We start from the raw sequence: 20507 nt of genomic DNA on the forward strand, positions 1-20507 counted from the left end.
CAGACTTCTACACTGTGAGACATAGTTCAGACCTCTAAACTGTGATACATAATTCAGACTTCTACACTGTGATACATAGTTCAGACTTCTACACTGTGATACATAGTTCAGACCTCTACACTGTGAGACATAGTTCAGACTTCTACACTGTGATACATAGTTCAGACTTCTAAACTGTGATACATAGTTCAGACCTCTAAACTGTGATACATAGTTCAGACCTCTAAACTGTGATACATAGTTCAGACCTCTAAACTGTGATACATAGTTCAGACCTTTACACTGTGATACATAGTTCAGACTTCTACACTGTGATACATAGTTCAGACTTCTACACTGTGATACATAGTTCAGACTTCTACACTGTGATACAGAGTTCAGACCTCTAAACTGTGATACATAGTTCAGACTTCTACACTGTGATACATAGTTCAGACCTCTACACTGTGATACATAGTTCAGACTTCTACACTGTGATACATAGTTCAGACTTCTACACTGTGAGACATAGTTCAGACCTCTAAACTGTGATACATAGTTCAGACTTCTACACTGTGATACATAGTTCAGACCTCTAACCTGTGATACATAGTTCAGACTTCTACACTGTGATACATAGTTCAGACTTCTAAACTGTGATACATAGTTCAGACTTCTACACTGTGATACATAGTTCAGACCTCTAAACTGTGATACATAGTTCAGACCTCTAAACTGTGATACATAGTTCAGACCTCTAAACTGTGATACATAGTTCAGACCTCTAAACTGTGATACATAGTTCAGACCTCTAAACTGTGATACATAGTTCAGACCTCTAAACTGTGATACATAGTTCAGACCTCTAAACTGTGATACATAGTTCAGACCTCTAAACTGTGATACAGAGTTCAGACTTCTACACTGTGAGACAGAGTTCAGACATCTACACTGTGATACATAGTTCAGACCTCTACACCGTGAGACATAGTTCAGACCTCTATATTATGAGACATTGTACAGGGCTTGCTCTCCTCTCTCTTGCGTAACAGCATACCTGACCTGGATGTGCATGCGATCCTTACTATGTGCCTATGGGATTCTCTCTCTCTCTCAGTCCAATTTAAGGGGATTTATTGGCATTGGAAACATATGTTTACATTGCCAAAGCAAGTAAACATCTCTCTGTCCGTCTGTCGGTCTCTCTCTCTCTCTCCCTCATCTCTCTGTCCATTTCTCCCTCTGTCCTCTCTCTCTCTCCCTCATCTCTCTGTCCATTTCTCCCTCTGTCCTCTCTCTCTCTCCCTCATCTCTTTGTCCATTTCTCCCTCTGTCCTCTCTCTCTCCCTCATCTCTTTGTCCATTTCTCCCCCTGTCCTCTCTCCCTCTCCCTCATCTCTCTGTCCATTTCTCCCTCTGTCCTCTTTCCCTCTCCCTCATCTCTCTGTCCATTTCTCCCTCTGTCCTCTTTCCCTCTCCCTCCGCTCTCTGTCCATTTCTCCCTCTGTCCTCTCTCCCTCTCCCTCTGCTCTCTGTCCATTTCTCCCTCTGTCCTCTCTCCCTCTCCCTCATCTCTCTGTCCATTTCGCCCTCTGTCCTCTCTCCCTCATCTATCTGTCCATTCCTCCCTCTGTCCTCTCTTCCTCATCTCTCTGTACTTCCTCCTTTAAACACCTCCTAATTTCTCATGACCAAAACAAGTGATTGTGGTATGTGATAAGGTGATACCTTGTAGACGGTGCCGAAGGCCCCCGAGCCCAGTATCTTGACCCTCTTGAGTTCAGTCTCTTTGAGGATGCGGAGCTGGGCCTGGTTAGGGGCTGTACCACTAGGTGTTAGTGGCTCCACCAGCTGTAGGGAGACACAATCAATCAACTCATCAGTCAATTCATCGATCAATCAATCTGCAATATGTTATTTCCTCACTCCATCAACCAGTCAATGAACCAATCTATCCATCAAGCAATTACGCAACCAACCAGTCACATCTCCCATGGGCATGGCACTCTTTAAACTTCACAGAAATTGTATGAGAGAGTAGTTGTTTCATTATCTTTCAAGTGGAGAAGAATGAAGTAGAGGCGGCGAGAGGACGGGGAGAGCGAGAAAGAGGAGGGGAAAGAGAGAGAGAGTGATAGAGGGAAGAGATGGTGAAAGAGAGAGGATAATAGCGGGAAGGAGGGGTGAGACATAAAGGGAGAAAGAGAGAAAAAGAAAGATAAATAGGGGAGAGAAAGAGAGTAAGGGATGGAGCGAAGAGAGAGAACGAGACAGGGTAGGGAGGGAAGAAAGAGAGAGGGAGGGAGAGAGAGAGGGAAATGGAGAGAGAGAAAGAGAGAGAGGGGAAAGAGAGAACGAGTAAATCAGCTCCCTTCTCTCAGCTGTGGCCATGCCCCCTGGCTCATCACTGCTGTCTGATTAAAAAACAATAGCTGTTCTTCATTTAAATGGAATTCTAAATCAGTATCGCATTAGAGCTAAGGAGAGGGGGAATGGGGAATGAGGGGGGTATGGAAAGAGAAAGTGAAGCAGAGTGGGGAAGGAGAGGGGGCAGGGGCGGGAGGAAAAAAAGGATAGAGGAAAGGGGAGAGGGATAAGGAGGAGAGGGAGGGGCATGGAAGGTGAGAGGGAAGGAAAGGGGGAAAGAGAGGGGGCAGGAAAAGAGAGTGGAGGGTCACACAAATCCAGTCGCCCTGGACATCAGGGAGCTGTCCATTATAGGAGGTGCTGAATGTGTGGTAGCAAGGACAAGGAGGGAGCTGTCCACCAACCTCCTCTAATCTGTGGTGCTGAAAACTGAGGAAGACTACTAGGACACTACTATTTACTAGTAGTCTCTACGAGTAGAGTCATTCCCTGTTTGTTACTCCCTATCTGACATCACTGACGTCAAAGCACTAAGGTTGCATCGAGGCAGGTTATAATAGGAAAGAAGTTTGTGTGTGTGTGTGTGTGTGTGTGTGTGTGTGTGTGTGTGTGTGTGTGTGTGTGTGTGTGTGTGTGTGTGTGTGTGTGTGTGTGTGTGTGTGTGTGTGTGTGTGTGTGTGTGTGTGTGTGTGTGTGTGTGTGTGTGTGTGTGTGTGTGTGTGTGTGTGTGTGTGTGTATGCAGGTAACCAAGACAGCACAGTGGGGAGAAGAGGATGGAGAGAGTGTGAGAGAGCAATAATGTAAGGTACAGTGGAAAAAGCCACAATCTTGTCATTATTGAAACAACTTGTAAAGAGCCTAGTGCAGCATCACTTGATGGCACTGTAACTGTAGGGTACACTCTAAAAAAATGCTGGGTTGTTTGGTTGACCCAACTGCTGGGTTGCAGGGCATTGGGTCACTTTGTTGTTGTTGGGTTTGTTGTGTTCTTTAAAAACTACTGGGATATTGGGGCTGGGTTATTGAGATACGACCCAGTGGGTCAGATCAGAAGACTGGAGGTGTAGTTTAGTAGGGGTGTGACTTTCAGATACCCATGAGAATACATGTCATTCATGTTCTGTTGTATAGCTATCACAACAACAACAAATACGGTGTGCAGGTGTGGTTGGTAGCCCAAGGGCTTCTATAAAAACACACCACAAAAAACAGTATACCACACATCTGTACAAAAATAAAATAGTTAGATAAAACAGATAACAAAACCTACTAATCATAAAGTGTGTGCGCATGTGTGGATGTGAGTGTGAGTTGGGCTATATGGAGGAGATTACTGAGTAGTTTGGTTCATCAGACTGACCCCCAGTCTACGCTTAAAGTTATTGAGGGATGATGAGTGTTTGGCAATTCCAGAGTATGGTACCTCTGTATCTGAGAGAGAATTGACTATGTGAGGTGCGGCAGTGGGGAGAGTGAAGGTTATCACAGTGTCTTGTGTTATAAAGATGGATTTCAGAATGAACCTGGAAGAATCCATTGAAAGGTAAACTGTGTCATGACGTTGGGCTGGGGTTAGGTTTATGACAGTCATAAATACCTCTCCCCCTTTTCCCTCTCTCTACCCTACTGATGTTACATTTGCAAACCCCTTGGTTAACATATAGATTATGGAAACATCAGAAGGTGGGGGGAAATGAACTATATTCTGGTAACCCGACCAGTTCGTTTGTCATCTGAGACATTCTGAGACATTCTCGTCAATGATAAGATGACATAAACACTACAGTGGAAAGTCTACACATCAGAGTTATTGGATTCACATGGAATTGTTGTTCAATTTAAATGTTTGAATATGAAATTATTCGTGATGGGATGAAATGTGATTTTAGCTTCTAAAATGTGATATTTGGGGTCTCACAAGTTTAGGGCTCTGCTCAATCAGTGGCCCACCCCTGTGAAGGGACATGGGCTATAAAACATTTCAAACACGCCCTCCTCTCCCTTCCTATATAAAGCCTTGACGACAATATAACCTCCTGTTCCGAGGATGTGAGGTCGATAGTCCAATGTCAGAATGGTTATCTTTGAACTCGTATTCACTACATAAGCGATACCTCCTAGCCATTGAGTTAGCAACAGCAGCTGCAAACGAAGGAACAGACAGAGTATCCCGTCTATCACACAAGGACGTTACTACAACGTATCCAATTGACCACCAGAGACATTCTTCAAAGGACAAAGGACTAGGTTTGGCAACATGGCCTTCCATCTACCACCAACCTACCGAAGCGCAGCTTAGAGTAAATATTTATTGCATTTTCTTTTTCCAAATGTGTGGTAATTTAGAATGCATAAGATACTGTATTTACGATAGCACAGCTTCTTCCTTTCGGCTTCAGTCTTCCCGCTCTTTCACTCAAACCCAGCCCTTCTTTTGTGTAACCAGCTGTCATATCTGTTCCGCCCGCTAGGGACCTTTTCCTTTATGACATAATTTGTAATCAAGTTATGATTAATTTTATGTATGTGTAATTCTGTGTGATTAGTTAGGTATTTAGTAAATAAATAATTAAACCCAATTTTGTATTGCTGATTCAACTTGTTAGCCAGGGTTCATGAAGATAACCAAGAATTTGCAACTTTCAGATGACACTGAATGTTGACGATTAATATTGACTGCTATTGATGTAAAATATTACTAGGTCTTTAAGAGTTTATTCGGAAGATAACGGCTCTATGAATATTATTTTGTGGTGCCCCGACTCTCTAGTTAATTACATTTACATGATTAGCTCAATCAGGTGATATTAATTACGGAGAAATTATTTTATAGAATAGCATGTTATATTACTTAATCTGGCATAGCCAAAGACATGACAATTGTCTGGGAGGCATGAGTATTTGTAGATGAAAATACAGAACTGGCGTGCATTAATGTCAAAAATAGACAAGATATTGAGTTTCTTAAACAAAGGTGCAGGTGGAGCCAGGTAATTAGAGGAGGGCTAGTCAGGCAATTTTTTTTTAATGATGAGTATTTTGTGTAAGTAGCAGGCACATGTCGTGCCCCAGACAATACTACAGTAAATTAGACATGGGTCAATTAAAAAAGACCCAGCTTTTAGATCAACGCAGGGTGACTGTAAAAAAATACCAAATGAAAGGATAAATTAACCCATATTTGGGTCATCCCAACAACCGAACTGGCTGGGTCAAAATAACCCAATGTATGTTCTGTTCAATATTTACTCAGTGATGGGTTACCAAATAACCCAAATTGGGTTGCTTTTAATCCAGCATTTTTTAGAGTGCAGTACATCCTGGCTTTTTCACTACACTATGTGGTGTTGAGAGCTTTAATGGAACCTGAACCTACTGTCTGTTAACACAGAGTACTCTCTTCTCCTCTTCTCTCCTTTCCTCCTATCTCCTACTCTCTTCTCCTACACGGTGATAGAGTGAATGCCTGTCCTCTCTTCAGGTAGCGCTCAGAGTGAGCTAGCGCTATACCGCCCTCAACATTAGCAATAGAACAGGACACATACAGTTGAAGTCGGAAGTTTACATACACCTGAATGTCTGTCCTCTCTTCAGGTAGCGCTCAGAGTGAGCTAGCGCTATACCGCCCTCAACATTAGCAATAGAACAGGACACATACAGTTGAAGTCGGAAGTTTACATACACCTTTGCCAAATACATTTAAACTCAGTTTTTCACAATTCCTGAGACACTTAATCATAGTAACAATTCCTTGTCTTGGGTTAGTTAGGATCAACACTTTATTTTAACAATGTGAAATGTCAGAATAATAGTAGAGAGAATGATTTATTTCAACTTTTATTTCCTTCATCATTTCGGGCAGCCTTCCGCAAGCTTCCCACAATAAATTGGGTGAATTTTGGAGCATTCCTCCTGACAGAGCTGGTGTAACTGAGTCAGGTTTGTAGGCCTCCTTGCTCCCTCACACTTTTTCAGTTCAGCTCACAAGTTTTCTATAGGATTGAGGTCAGGGCTTTGTGATGGCCACTCCAATACCTTGACATTGTTGTCCTTAAGCCATTTTTCCACAACTTTGGAAGTATGCTTGTGGTCACTGTCCATTTGGAAGACCCATTTGCGACCAAGTTTTAACTTTAACTGATGTCTTGAGATGTTGCTTCAATATATCCACGTTGTTTTCCTACCTCATGATGCCATCTATTTTGTGAAGTGCACCAGTCTTTGCTTCACAGTTGGGATTGTGTTCTTCGGCTTGCAAGCCTCCCTCTTTTTACTCCAAACATAACAATGGTTATTATGGTCAAACAGTTATATTTTTGTTTCATCAGACCAGAGGACATTTCTCCAAAAAGTATGATCTTTGTCCCCATATGCAGTTTCAAACTGTAGTCTGGCTTTTTTATGGCGGTTTTGGAGCAGTGGCTTCTTCCTTGCTGAGCGGCCTTTCAGGTTATGTTGATATAGGACTAGTTTCACTGTGGATATAGATACTTTTGTACGTGTTTCCTCCAGCATCTTCACAAGGTCCTTTGCTGTTGTTCTGGGATTGATTTGCACTTTTCGCACCAAAGTATGTTCATCTCTACGAGATGAATGCACAGTCAACTTAGTTTATGTAAACTTCTGACCCACTGGAATTGTGATACAGTGAATTATAAGTGAAATAATCTGTCAGTAAACAATTCTTGGAAAATGACTTGTATCACACAGAAAGTAGATGTCCTAACCGACTTGCCAAAACTATAGTTTGTTAACAAGACATTTGTGGAGTGGTTGAAAAACGAGTTTTAATGACTCCAACCTAAGTGTATGTAAACTATCGACTTCAACTGTACGCATCAGGCATCTCACAGTATGTAGCTAGTAGCTACAGTACTGAATGGGACTAAAATACTGAAACTCAATTAAAGTGAAACTGAATGATAGGCTGCCTGTTAATGTTATTTCACAGTCGTCGTTATAACTAATATCATATATCTCCTATCACATGTGCAGTACATTAGGGACTTACCCATCTCCTCTCTATCCTATCCATTCATTCTGATCAGACAAGGGAGAGGGGGGAGACAATACTCTTGATATTTCATTAAGAGTTCCAAATGCAGACAGAACGCTTCCTGGTTGGGGTCGCGTGGCAGGGAGTGGAGCAAGGCAGGCTGGGATATTCATTAAGATGGATGTTTTGAGGGGATGAGAGATCTGCGCTCTGCTCCCCAGCCTCCTGCCTGTTTGGGCTGCGTCATGGTCCCCTATTCCCTACATAGTACACTAGTTTTGACCAGAGAGAGAGAGAGAGAGAGAGAGAGAGAGAGAGAGAGAGAGAGGGAACAAGAGATGGAGGGAAATAGGATGTAGAGAGGCGGGAGAGAGGACATGATAGATAAGGGAGAAAGGCCACAGAGGAGAGAGAGAGAGAGAGAGAGAGAGAGAGAGAGAGAGAGAGAGAGAGAGAGAGAGAGAGAGAGAGAGAGAGAGGATATGACAGAGAGAGGATATGACAGAGAGAGGAAGGAGAGGGAGAGGCCACTCTGTGATCTCATAGCCTCTGGTGGCCCTCACCTATAACAGAGCACATCACATGCCAAGAGAGAGATTGGCACTACTGGCTCTGTGTTATTACAGCTCTTCATAAAGCAGTGAGTGTAGGGAAGACCATCACACTAAGATTAGGATGTAGGATGATAGTGAACTGAAACTTCAAAACTAATCACTGCAAAGTCTTTGTACTGTAAACTCGTGCTACTTCCCAATTGGTACCCTATTCCCTATATTTTGACGAGAGCCCAATGGAAGGTTTGTCTATGATCCACATCTCAAGATGTCCTTACCCTGTCCTGTCTCCAGTCAGCTTGAAGTACATACCTCTATCCTTGATTATCATATCCACATCCAAACTTTGTCTCCAGGTGTGTGTATGTGTGTGTGTGTGTGTGTGTGTGTGTGTGTGTGTGTGTGTGTGTGTGTGTGTGTGTGTGTGTGTGTGTGTGTGTGTGTGTGTGTGTGTGTGTGTGTGTGTGTGTGTGTGTGTGTGTGTGTATTCACACCCCGTACCTCTGTCTCGAGGAAGCGTCGCAGAGCTCTCTTCTTCTTGATGCTCTTCCTGCGGACGGACACGGCTCCGCTCAGAGCCACGATGACCACCACGAAGAGGCCACCTATCACCCCGGCTGCAATCAGGGGAGTCCTGAGGGAGAGAGATGTTGATGTACCTATTATTGGCTGGTACAGTGAAACCAATGGACTAGTTTGTCTGACTGGCAGGTCAAGCAGGTTTAATCAAATGCTACAAATATTTGAAAGGAAACAAATATTATTTTAAACCAGGTTTGATAAGCACTTACTCCAGAGGTCACAGCAGACTTGACTGACTAGAGCTTGGGACAATTCTTAATTAGCTAACAACCTTTGACAAAATACATGATCTAGCATCTGCAGGTGTCCTGTTACAATGTTAGGCAGTTAATTCAAAGAAGGGAAAGAAATGAAAGTCAGGACATTTTTTCTAATTGAATAAAAATAATATATTCCATTCAGCATGTGTGATCAGCACTTTCCATGATCTCTCCAACCCTCTACACTCCCAACCTGTCTCCCTGTCTGTCTGTCTGCGCTGAGTGCTGGGCACTTTGGGTTATGTCCCAAATGGCACCCTATTCCCTGCATAGTGCACTACTTTTGACCATACCCCTAGGGACTTGGTTAAAAGTGCATGTAGGGAATGGAGTGCCATTTAGAACGCAGACACAGTATACTGTAGGTGAGAAGATGAGATGGTGTATCTGAGTGAATAGGCCCTATTCTCTATCTTAATACAGTTTTTAACAATCACTTTGGCACTAATTTCAGAACCTTGTGGTCATTTTTCAAAACTCTAGACACAAAACTCAAAACGGTCATCACTTGCAACACAGGTTTTCCAATGTTCAAAACATTGCATTGTGCATTCATATCGTTAAAGAAGCCTTGTACTTGCAGAACCATTGGTTCAAATAACTAATTTATCATGAAGTAGCATAGGACCATTCATTTTTAGATCAACCACACACAAGATACCAATAGTTTCACTGTGTAGTTGTTTGTACAATCATTAAATATTATAGTGATAAAATATGTGATACATGTTTCATTATGCTACTACACGTAAATACATCATAGTAGAGAGAATACTACAGACACAGTGGAATCATTGAACAAAATATGACATTTATTGATGAAATACAATAAAATCACAACATAGGTTTCTTTGAATCAAAGCAAAAATATTTAGCTACAAAAAAAGAAAAAACAGTTAAAGGTCAACTGCAGTGTTCCTTACCTGGCTTACTGTAAAACATCACTGCAGTGTTCCTCACCTGGCTTACTGTAAAACATCACTGCAGTGTTCCTCACCTGGCTTACTGTAAAACATCACTGCAGTGTTCCTCACCTGGCTTACTGTAAAACATCACTGCAGTGTTCCTCACCTGGCTTACTGTAAAACATCACTGCAGTGTTCCTCACCTGGCTTACTGTAAAACATCACTGCTGTGTTCCTCACCTGACTTACTGTAAAACATCACTGCAGTGTTCCTCACCTGGCTTACTGTAAAACATCACTGCTGTGTTCCTCACCTGACTTACTGTAAAACATCACTGCAGTGTTCCTCACCTGGCTTACTGTAAAACATCACTGCTGTGTTCCTCACCTGGCTTACTGTAAAACATCACTGCTGTGTTCCTCACCTGACTTACTGTAAAGCATCACTGCAGTGTTCCTCACCTGGCTTACTGTAAAACATCACTGCAGTGTTCCTCACCTGGCTTACTGTAAAACATCACTGCTGTGTTCCTCACCTGACTTACTGTAAAACATTACTGCAGTGTTCCTCACCTGGCTTACTGTAAAACATCACTGCAGTGTTCCTCACCTGGCTTACTGTAAAACATCACTGCTGTGTTCCTCACCTGACTTACTGTAAAACATTACTGCAGTGTTCCTCACCTGGCTTACTGTAAAACATCACTGCTGTATTCCTCACCTGACTTATTGTAAAACATCACTGCAGTGTTCCTCACCTGGCTTACTGTAAAACATCATTGCAGTGTTCCTCACCTGGCTTACTGTAAAACATCACTGCAGTGTTCCTCACCTGGCTTACTGTAAAACATCACTGCAGTGTTTCTCACCTGGCTTACTGTAAAACATCACTGCAGTGTTCCTCACCTGGCTTACTGTAAAACATCACTGCTGTGTTCCTCACCTGACTTACTGTAAAACATCACTGCAGTGTTCCTCACCTGGCTTACTGTAAAACATCACTGCTGTGTTCCTCACCTGACTTACTGTAAAACATCACTGCAGTGTTCCTCACCTGGCTTACTGTAAAACATCACTGCAGTGTTCCTCACCTGGCTTACTGTAAAACATCACTGCAGTGTTCCTCACCTGGCTTACTGTAAAACATCACTGCAGTGTTCCTCACCTGGCTTACTGTAAAACATCACTGCTGTGTTCCTCACCTGACTTACTGTAAAACATCACTGCAGTGTTCCTCACCTGGCTTACTGTAAAACATCACTGCAGTGTTCCTCACCTGGCTTACTGTAAAACATCACTGCTGTGTTCCTCACCTGACTTACTGTAAAACATTACTGCAGTGTTCCTCACCTGGCTTACTGTAAAACATCACTGCAGTGTTCCTCACCTGGCTTACTGTAAAACATCATATATAGGGTAGAGAGCTTTAGATGTTGTTCGACCAAACATTCGAACGGGCAAGATGAGTAATCTAAGCAACTTTGACCCTGGTATGATTGTTGATGCCACACATGGTGATTCCAGCATCTCAGAAGCAGCTGCCTTCCTGGGATTTTTATGCACTACATTCTCTAGAGTTTACAGAGAATGGTGCGATAAACAAAACACATTCAGTGAGCGGCAGTTCTGTGGGAAAGTCCACACATGCTCAAATAACAGCTGTTTAAAACAGAGGTGTGCAGAAGGGCATCTCTTAACATACAACACCGTGAATAATTCAGGCTGTTGTGGAGGCAAAAGCAGGCCCTACCCAGTACTAGACAGGTGTACCTAATAAAGTGGCCGGTGAGTGTACACTAATGTCAAATCTGAAAACATGGTCTGGAAAAGTGGTACATGGGACCATAGGAACAGTGTCTGATAAAGAATGGTGATTAAATATTACATCCATAGATAATGTAGTCCAATTGGTTCATGTTCCACAGTAATTGGTGTCAATGGATCTCATTATCCTGAAACGTTCATGTTCTAAACATGGAATATTGATCATCAGTTTCCATAAAACTATGTATTAAGAGTAACGCAACAGTTACTTATCATTTTGAGCAGTTGTATCAATTGATAGTTAGATCATTGTAATGAAATGAATAGACAGTCATTTCAGATGTAATGTGTGAATTGCATTTTGAAATGGTAATACTTTGATGTTAAGTTGTGTCATTTTGAACAGGCGATTTTAGTTCAATGAACAAATTATCTTAGCTTTATGTGTATTGTATCCAAGCAATTGGAAAAAGTGTTAAGAGCTTTGAAAAATTTGCATTTTGATCATTGGTTGTGAGTTTTGTGTCTATTGTTTTGAAAAATGACATCAAGGTTCCGAAATTAGTGCCAAAGTGATTGTAAAAAACTGTAAAAAGGGCTCATTTGGCAGAACAGAACAGAGCAGAGCACACTCACGAGAGCCAGAGCACACGTCAGCACACTCCAGTCATGTTTTACATCAGCAAGAAAGCTATCAGCCACCTGGTACATCACAGGGCCATTACATGTTATCACACTCAGCTCACTTCTGGAATCACATGAAACACCCCCCAATCTTTCGGTCATCGGGTGCCTCCCAAATGGCTCCTCTATTCCCTACTGTATGTAGTGTGCTACATTTGACCACGGCACATAGGGAATAGGGTGCACCTGCTCATTCTCCCACCTCCACCTCTCCCAGCTCCTACCCAATATTACAGGGATGGCTTTACTGTAGTAAGGGACGACATGATGATTTGTGGAGGAAGTGGCTTCAAGAGACATAGTTGTAATTTGTAGGAAAGCAAAGGCATACTCCTAGTAAACATTGTATAGACATGCCCAAATGGAAAGTGGAGAATGGGGTAATAAGTAAAAAACAGACTTGAGAATGTGTGGAGTGACATCCTCTTTTGAGCCAATATGACAATCAGCATGTGTGTGTGTGTGTGTGTGTGTGTGTGTGTGTGTGTGTGTGTGTGTGTGTGTGTGTGTGTGTGTGTGTGTGTGTGTGTGTGTGTGGGGGGGTCAAAACGCAGAGAGCGACAGAGTGCAGGTGACAGTCAAGTCTCACAGCAGACTGTGGCAAGGAGTAGGAAGGAAAGTAGAAGAGGGTTGACACAATATCAGATCAGCTGTGGAACCCAGCCTACAACCTACTTAGGTTAGAGACATTCAATCTCGTTTTTCAACCACTCCACAAATGTCTTGTTAACAAACCATAGTTTTGGCAAGTCGGTTAGGACATCTACTTTGTCATTTTTCCAACAATTGTTTACAGATTATTTCACTTATAATTCACTGTATCACAATTCCAGTGGGTCAGAAGTTTACATACACTAAGTTGACTGTGCCTTTAAACAGCTTGGGAAATTCCAGAAAATGATCTCATGGCTTTAGAAGCTTCTGATAGACTAATTGACATAATTTGAGTCAATTTGAGGTGTTCCTGTGGATGTATTTCAAGGCCTACCTACAAACTCAGTGCTTCTTTGCTTAACATCGTGGGGAAATCAAAAGAAATCAGCCAAGACCTCAGAAAAATAATTGTAGACCTCCACAAGTCTGGTTCATCCTTGGGAGCAATTTCCAAACACCTGAAGGTACCACATTCATCTGTACAAACAATAGTATGCAAGTATAAACACCATGGGACCACGCAGCCATCATTCGGCTCACTAAGGAGACGCGTTCTGTCTCCTAGAGATGAACATACTTGTGTGCGAAAGGTGCAAATCAATCCCAGAACGATAGCAAAGGACCTTATGAAGATGCTAGAGGAAACAGGTACAAAAGTATCTATATCCACAGTAAAACGAGTCCTATATCGACATAACCTGAAAGGTCGCTCAGCAAGGAAGAAGCCACTGCTCCAAAACTGCCATAAAAAAGCCAGGCTACAGTCTGCAACTGCACATGGGGACAAAGACCGTACTTTTTGGAGAAATGTCCTCTGGTCTGATGAAACAAAAATTGAACTATAATGACCATCGTTATGTTTGGAGGAAAAAGGGGGAGGCTTGCGAGCCAAAGAACACCATCCCAACCGTGAAGCACGGGGATGGCAGCATCATGTTGTGGGGGTGCTTTGCTGCAGGAGGCACTGGTGCACTTCACAAAATAGATGGCATCATGAGGTAAGAAATCTATGTGGATATATTGAAGCAACATCTCAAGACATCAGACAAGTTAAAGCTTGGTCGCAAATGTGTCTTCCAAATCGACAATGACCCCAAGCATACTTCCAAAGTGGCAAAATGGCTTAAGGACAACAAAGTCAAGGTATTGGAGTGGCCATCACAAAGCCCTGACCTAAAACCTATAGAACATTTGTGGGCAGAACTGACAGAGCGTGTTTGAGCAAGGAGGCCTACAAACCTGACTCAGTTACACCAGCTCTGTCAGGAGGAATGCTCCAAAATTCACCCAAATTATTGTGGGAAGCTTGATGAAGGCTACCTGAAACATTTGATCAAATTTGTAAGTCGCTCTGGATAAGAGCGTCTGCTAAATGACTTAAATGTAAATGTAAATGAACGGTGGTTACTCATGTCTTAAATAAATGAAGAGCGATACATGAAATAACTGTTACAAAAGCAAAACAACAAACGGAACGTGAAAACCTAATTACAGCCTATCTGGTGAAACTACACAGAGACAGGAGCAATCACCCACGAAATACAAAGTGAAACCCAGGCTACCTAAATACAGTTCCCCATCAGAGACAACAAGAATCACCTGACTCTGATTGAGAACCGCCTCAGGCAGCCAAGCCTATACTAGACACACCCCTAATCAATCACAATCTCAATGCCTACAAAAACCCCAATATGACGATACAATAACCCCATGTCACACCCTGGCCTGAACAAATAATAAAGAAAACACAAAATACTAAGACCAAGGCGTGACACCTACACCACTTTAATAGCACATTACTCAACACTAGTGAGACTCACAGCTAGCTAAGTTAATTACATTTGACCAGCTACCTCACTTCATATTAGCTATCTATCTTGATATATTTAACACTGTAAAATACATGTGTAGCTAGCTAACAGCCATGGATGAGGGTGCAAGGATAGCAGGCCCCGCTGTCAAAGTGGGATATTCTGGATAGAGCAGGTCATTTTGTGTAGTTCCAGTCTTTAAAAGTGAGGACAGAACGCGATATTCAGTGCTGTCTAATTTGAGTATAATAAAGTCTGTTTTCTTATGAGGTTTTCTGTCCTTGTATACAGAGAGCTTAGAAAGCCTGTCTGCAGATAAAGAGGTCCCAATGAAGAGCAGTGCTTCTCAGTCCTGGTCCTGGGGACTTAAAGGGGGGGGCACATCTTTGTTTTTGCCTTAGCAATACACAGCGGATTCAAATGATCAAGTCATCAAGCTTCAAATGGTATTTATGTATTCATTTGTGATGCAATCCTTGATATGATCCTGCTATTGTCACATGCTACACATGCACCTATCTATCCAATGTTATGATTTGTTATAAGGAATGTTATACTTTAGTAATTCCAAATGATCTGGTAATGTAAAAGTCTTATAATTACATGTTATATTGTTTGTCCTCGTGTCTGTTTTTGAGCATAAAGAACCACTTAGTGTGGACACCAGGTGAGACTACACACACAGATTCCTGTTGAACACTCTTTCACCACCTTATTTCCTCTAAGTCTTTCACTTCATCCTTCTCCTTAAATCCTCTAGGTTATATCAGCTGTGTTGGTGAACTCCTCCCACATCTGACAGGGCACAGCATGATCATAGGTGAGAGGTCACTTGGTCGGATCAACAGAAGTATTATTAAAGAGGTGCTTTACATTGAAATATAGAGATATAGTAGTCCCAGAGTGATCCAAGGTCAGTTTTGTATTTCACCTGACTGACAGTGTTAGAATTTAAGAAACAAAGTTTAATCATGCTCTCTATTCATCTGTCTCTCGTCTGCAGGTATGTGTTGATGTGAGAGCGGAAGCCAGTCCCGTCATCGCCACAGATAACCTTCGGGCCAACTGGGGGCCCAGGGCTGGTTAAGAGACAGCGCTAGAGACACTATGTAATGGTGATGAACTGAGAGAATATTAGGGTAGGTCATTCATTAGTCATATGCTGTCTTCCTGGCTCTTCTGCTCTTACCTCTTTCCCTTGGTCTTTTACACCCCTCTCCCCACCGCTGTCTTCCTGGCTCTTCTGCTCTTACCCATTTCCCTTGGTCTTTTACACCCCTCTCCCCACCGCTGTCTTCCTGGCTCTTCTGCTCTTACCCATTTCCCTTGGTCTTTTACACCCCTCTCCCCACCGCTGTCTTCCTGGCTCTTCTGCTCTTACCCATTTCCCTTGGTCTTTTACACCCCTCTCCCCACCGCTGTCTTCCTGGCTCTTCTGCTCTTACCCATTTCCCTTGGTCTTTTACACCCCTCTCCCCACCGCTGTCTTCCTGGCTCTTCTGCTCTTACCCATTTCCCTTGGTCTTTTACACCCCTCTCCCCACCGCTGTCTTCCTGGCTCTTCTGCTCTTACCCATTTCCCTTGGTCTTTTACACCCCTCTCCCCACCGCTGTCTTCCTGGCTCTTCTGCTCTTACCCATTTCCCTTGGTCTTTTACACCCCTCTCCCCACCGCTGTCTTCCTGGCTCTTCTGCTCTTACCCATTTCCCTTGGTCTTTTACACCCCTCTCCCCACCGCTGTCTTCCTGGCTCTTCTGCTCTTACCCATTTCCCTTGGTCTTTTACACCCCTCTCCCCACCGCTGTCTTTCTGTTTTTTTTAGAATGTACATCGTATGTGCATTGAAGTACAGATTGAACTTGTATTTATAACATAATATTTATAATGCATGTATTATCTATTTATAACACCTGCATAATGAACTTCCAATATAGCGTTTCACATACTCCACTGGTTGAAATGAAGTATCTCATTGAAATACTATTATCTACTGTGTCGTCAGATAGATGGAGGTAGATATGCATAGGAAGTGTAGTGTACTGTTTATTTTCTGTATATATGAATTACAAATTAGCCTTTACTTAAATCATGGTTCTAGTCTATTGCATAGTTACAATGTGGAATTATTGATGTCCCAGGAGCAGTAGTGGTAAACACTGTTGAATTGTATAACTGTAATACATACATGTAGATACAGCATCATTCAAAGAATGGAGTTTGATACACCTGGTATTGGCTATGACTGAAAAATAATGTCTCAGAGATTCATACCAGAACCGCACCTTTATTTGCCAAGGAAGAGTACATGATCAGTGAATATATTTATTGTACAGGCTGCAATGTGTGGATCGCATGCATGGTAATAACTACATGTACAGTGCCTTGCGAAAGTATTGGCCCCCCCTTGAACTTTGCGACCTTTTGCCACATTTCAGGCTTCAAACATAAAGATATAAAACTATTTTTTTGTGAAGAATCAACAAGTGGGACACAATCATGAAGTGGAACGACATTTATTGGATATTTCAAACTTTTTTAACAAATCAAAAACTGAAATTGGGCGTGCAAAATTATTCAGCCCCCTTAAGTTAATACTTTGTAGCGCCACCTTTTGCTGCGATTGCAGCTGTAAGTCGCTTGGGGTATGTCTATCAGTTTTGCACATCGAGAGACTGACATTTTTTCCCATTCCTCCTTGCAAAACAGCTCGAGCTCAGTGAGGTAGGATGGAGTTCAGGTCTGGACTTTGACTTGGCCATTCTAACACCTGGATATGCTGTTCATCGACTACAGCTCGGCATTCAACACCATAGTACCCTCCAAGCTTGTCATCAAGCTCGAGACCCTGGGTCTCGACCCCGCCCTGTGCAACTGGGTACTGGACTTCCTGACGGGCCGCCCCCAGGTGGTGAGGGTAGGCAACATCTCCTCCCCGCTGATCCTGAACACGGGGGCCCCACAAGGGTGCGTTCTGAGCCCTCTCCTGTACTCCCTGTTCACCCACGACTGCGTGGCCACGCACGCCTCCAACTCAATCATCAAGTTTGCGGACGACACAACAGTGGTAGGCTTGATTACCAACAACAACGAGACGGCCTACAGGGAGGAGGTGAGGGCCCTCGGAGTGTGGTGTCAGGAAAATAACCTCACACTCAACGTCAACAAAACTAAGGAGATGATTGTGGACTTCAGGAAACAGCAGAGGGAACACCCCCCTATCCACATCGATGGAACAGTAGTGGAAAGGGTAGAAAGTTTTAAGTTCCTCGGCGTACACATCACAGACAAACTAAATTGGTCCACTCACACTGACAGCGTCGTGAAGAAGGCGCAGCAGCGCCTCTTCAACCTCAGGAGGCTGAAGAAATTCGGCTTGTCACCAAAAGCACTCACAAACTTCTACAGATGCATAATCGAGAGCATCCTGGCGGGCTGTATCACCGCCTGGTACGGCAACTGCTCCGCCCTCAACCGTAAGGCTCTCCAGAGGGTAGTGAGGTCTGCACAACGCATCACCGGGGGCAAACTACCTGCCCTCCAGGACACCTACACCACCCGATGTTACAGGAAGGCCATAAAGATCATCAAGGACATCAACCACCCGAACCACTGCCTGTTCACCCCGCTATCATCCAGAAGGCGAGGTCAGTACAGGTGCATCAAAGCTGGGACCGAGAGACTGAAAAACAGCTTCTATCTCAAGGCCATCAGACTGTTAAACAGCCACCACTAACATTGAGTGGCTGCTGCCAACACACTGTCATTGACACTGACCCAACTCCAGCCACTTTAATAATGGGAATTGATGGGAAATTATGTAAATATATCACTAGCCACTTTAAACAATGCTACCTTATATAATGTTACTTACCCTACATTATTCATCTCATATGCATACGTATATACTGTACTCTACATCATCGACTGCATCCTTATGTAATACATGTATCACTAGCCACTTTAACTATGCCACTTTGTTTACTTTGTCTACATACTCATCTCATATGTATATACTGTACTCGATACCATCTACTGTATGCTGCTCTGTACCATCACTCATTCATATCCTTATGTACATATTCTTTATCCCCTTACACTGTATAAGACAGTAGTTTTGGAATTGTTAGTTAGATTGCTTGTTGGTTATCACTGCATTGTCGGAACTAGAAGCACAAGCATTTCGCTACACTCGCATTAACATCTGCTAACCATGTGTATGTGACAAATAAAATTTGATTTGATTTATATGTTTATTTTTGAACCATTCCATTGTAGATTTTGCTTTATGTTTTGGATCGTTGTCTTGTTGGAAGACAAATCTCCGTCCCAGTCTCAGATCTTTTGCAGACTCCATCAGGTTTTCTTCCAGAATGGTCCTGTATTTGGCTCCATCCATCTTCCCTGTCACTGCTGAAGAAAAGCAGGCCCAAACCATGATGCTGCCACCACCATGTTTGACAGTGGTGAGCTGTGTTGCTTTTACGCCATAACGTTTTGCATTGTTGCCAAAAAGTTCAATTTTGGTTTCATCTGACCAGAGCACCTTCTTCCACATGTTTGGTGTGTCTCCCAGGTGGCTTGTGGCAAACAACACTTTTTATGGATATCTTTAAGAAATGGCTTTCTTCTTGCCACTCTTCCATAAAGGCCAGATTTGTGCAATATACGACTGATTGTTGTCCTATGGACAGAGTGTCCCACCTCAGCTGTAGATCTCTGCAGTTCATCCAGAGTGATCATGGGCCTCTTGGCTGCATCTCTGATCAGTCTTCTCCTTGTATGAGCTGAAAGTTTAGAGGGACGGCCAGGTCTTGGTAGAATTGCAGTGGTCTGATACTCCTTCCATTTCAATATTATCGCTTGCACAGTGCTCCTTGGGATGTTTAAAGCTTGGGAAATATTTTTGTATCCAAATCCGGCTTTAAACTTCTTCACAACAGTATCTCGGACCTGCCTGGTGTGTTCCTTGTTCTTCATGATGCTCTCTGCGCTTTTAACGGACCTCAGACTATCACAGTGCAGGTGCATTTATATGGAGACTTGATTACACACAGGTGGATTGTATTTATCATTAGTCATTTAGGTCAACATTGGATCATTCAGATCCTCACTGAACTTCTGGAGAGAGTTTGCTGCACTGAAAGTCAAGGGGCTGAATAACTTTGCACGCCCAATTTTTCAGTTTTTGATTTGTTAAAGTTTGAAATATCCAATAAATGTCATTCCACTTCATGATTGTGTCCCACTTGTTGTTGATTCTTCACAAAAAAATACAGTTTTATATATTTGTTTGAAGCCAGAAATGTGGCAAAAGGTTGCAAAGTTCAAGGGGGCCGAATACTTTCACAAGGCACTGTATATACGACTTTCATCCTTGGCACAAAGTTATTATATTCTACTCAATCCATAGGCTTCATAATGCCATTCAGACACATCCATAGGCACAGTTATTTTAACCACCAATACACAATAAGCAAGTACATAGTTAGCTATGTTACTTCAGCTGCATTGCACGGAAAATATAAGCAAGGCATGCTAACACAATTGAACATTCAATTTGCAGGAAATGCTTTAGCCTGCTAGATTCTTACATCCACTGTTTCAATAGATGAATTACAATTTCTTACTCATGTCATAACGCTAGCTTGTCAGCAAACTGGCTAAATAGTGATTTCTGTAAATTAACTGTGACAAATGCACAATCGTGTCTCTAACATTAACAACATTCCTCTCAAATGCACATTTTCTGCTTGACTCATGTTATAATTACTTACATTTGCTTCCACCTTAATGTTTTGTCAGCCATCTTTGCTGAAGTCACCTGTGACTGATGGCCCGTGTCAAATTAGTTATTGGAACCACTGATTGGTGATAAAAACCTTGGTACTCAAATGCATAATTAGTGTTCGAACTCCCCCTTGTGGTGGTCTGGAGCAATGAAGCTGTGAC

General features: G+C 42.7%; 1 protein-coding gene across 3 annotated transcripts in view; it reads right to left on the bottom strand.

The window, feature by feature from the left end:
* Positions 1–20507, bottom strand: part of LOC118386327 (receptor tyrosine-protein kinase erbB-4-like) — a 668294-nt gene that overhangs the window by 92047 nt on the left and 555740 nt on the right. For all 3 annotated transcript variants that reach the window (XM_052522700.1, XM_052522699.1, XM_052522698.1), the window contains 2 exons: positions 8399–8531; positions 1708–1830 (listed from right to left, as the gene is read on the bottom strand). In XM_052522700.1, the coding sequence (XP_052378660.1) occupies positions 1708–1830; positions 8399–8531 (256 nt within the window). The remainder of the gene's footprint in view (positions 1–1707; positions 1831–8398; positions 8532–20507) is intronic.

The sequence above is a fragment of the Oncorhynchus keta genome, chromosome 7 (genome assembly GCF_023373465.1).
Source record: "Oncorhynchus keta strain PuntledgeMale-10-30-2019 chromosome 7, Oket_V2, whole genome shotgun sequence".
NCBI lineage: Eukaryota > Metazoa > Chordata > Actinopteri > Salmoniformes > Salmonidae > Oncorhynchus > Oncorhynchus keta.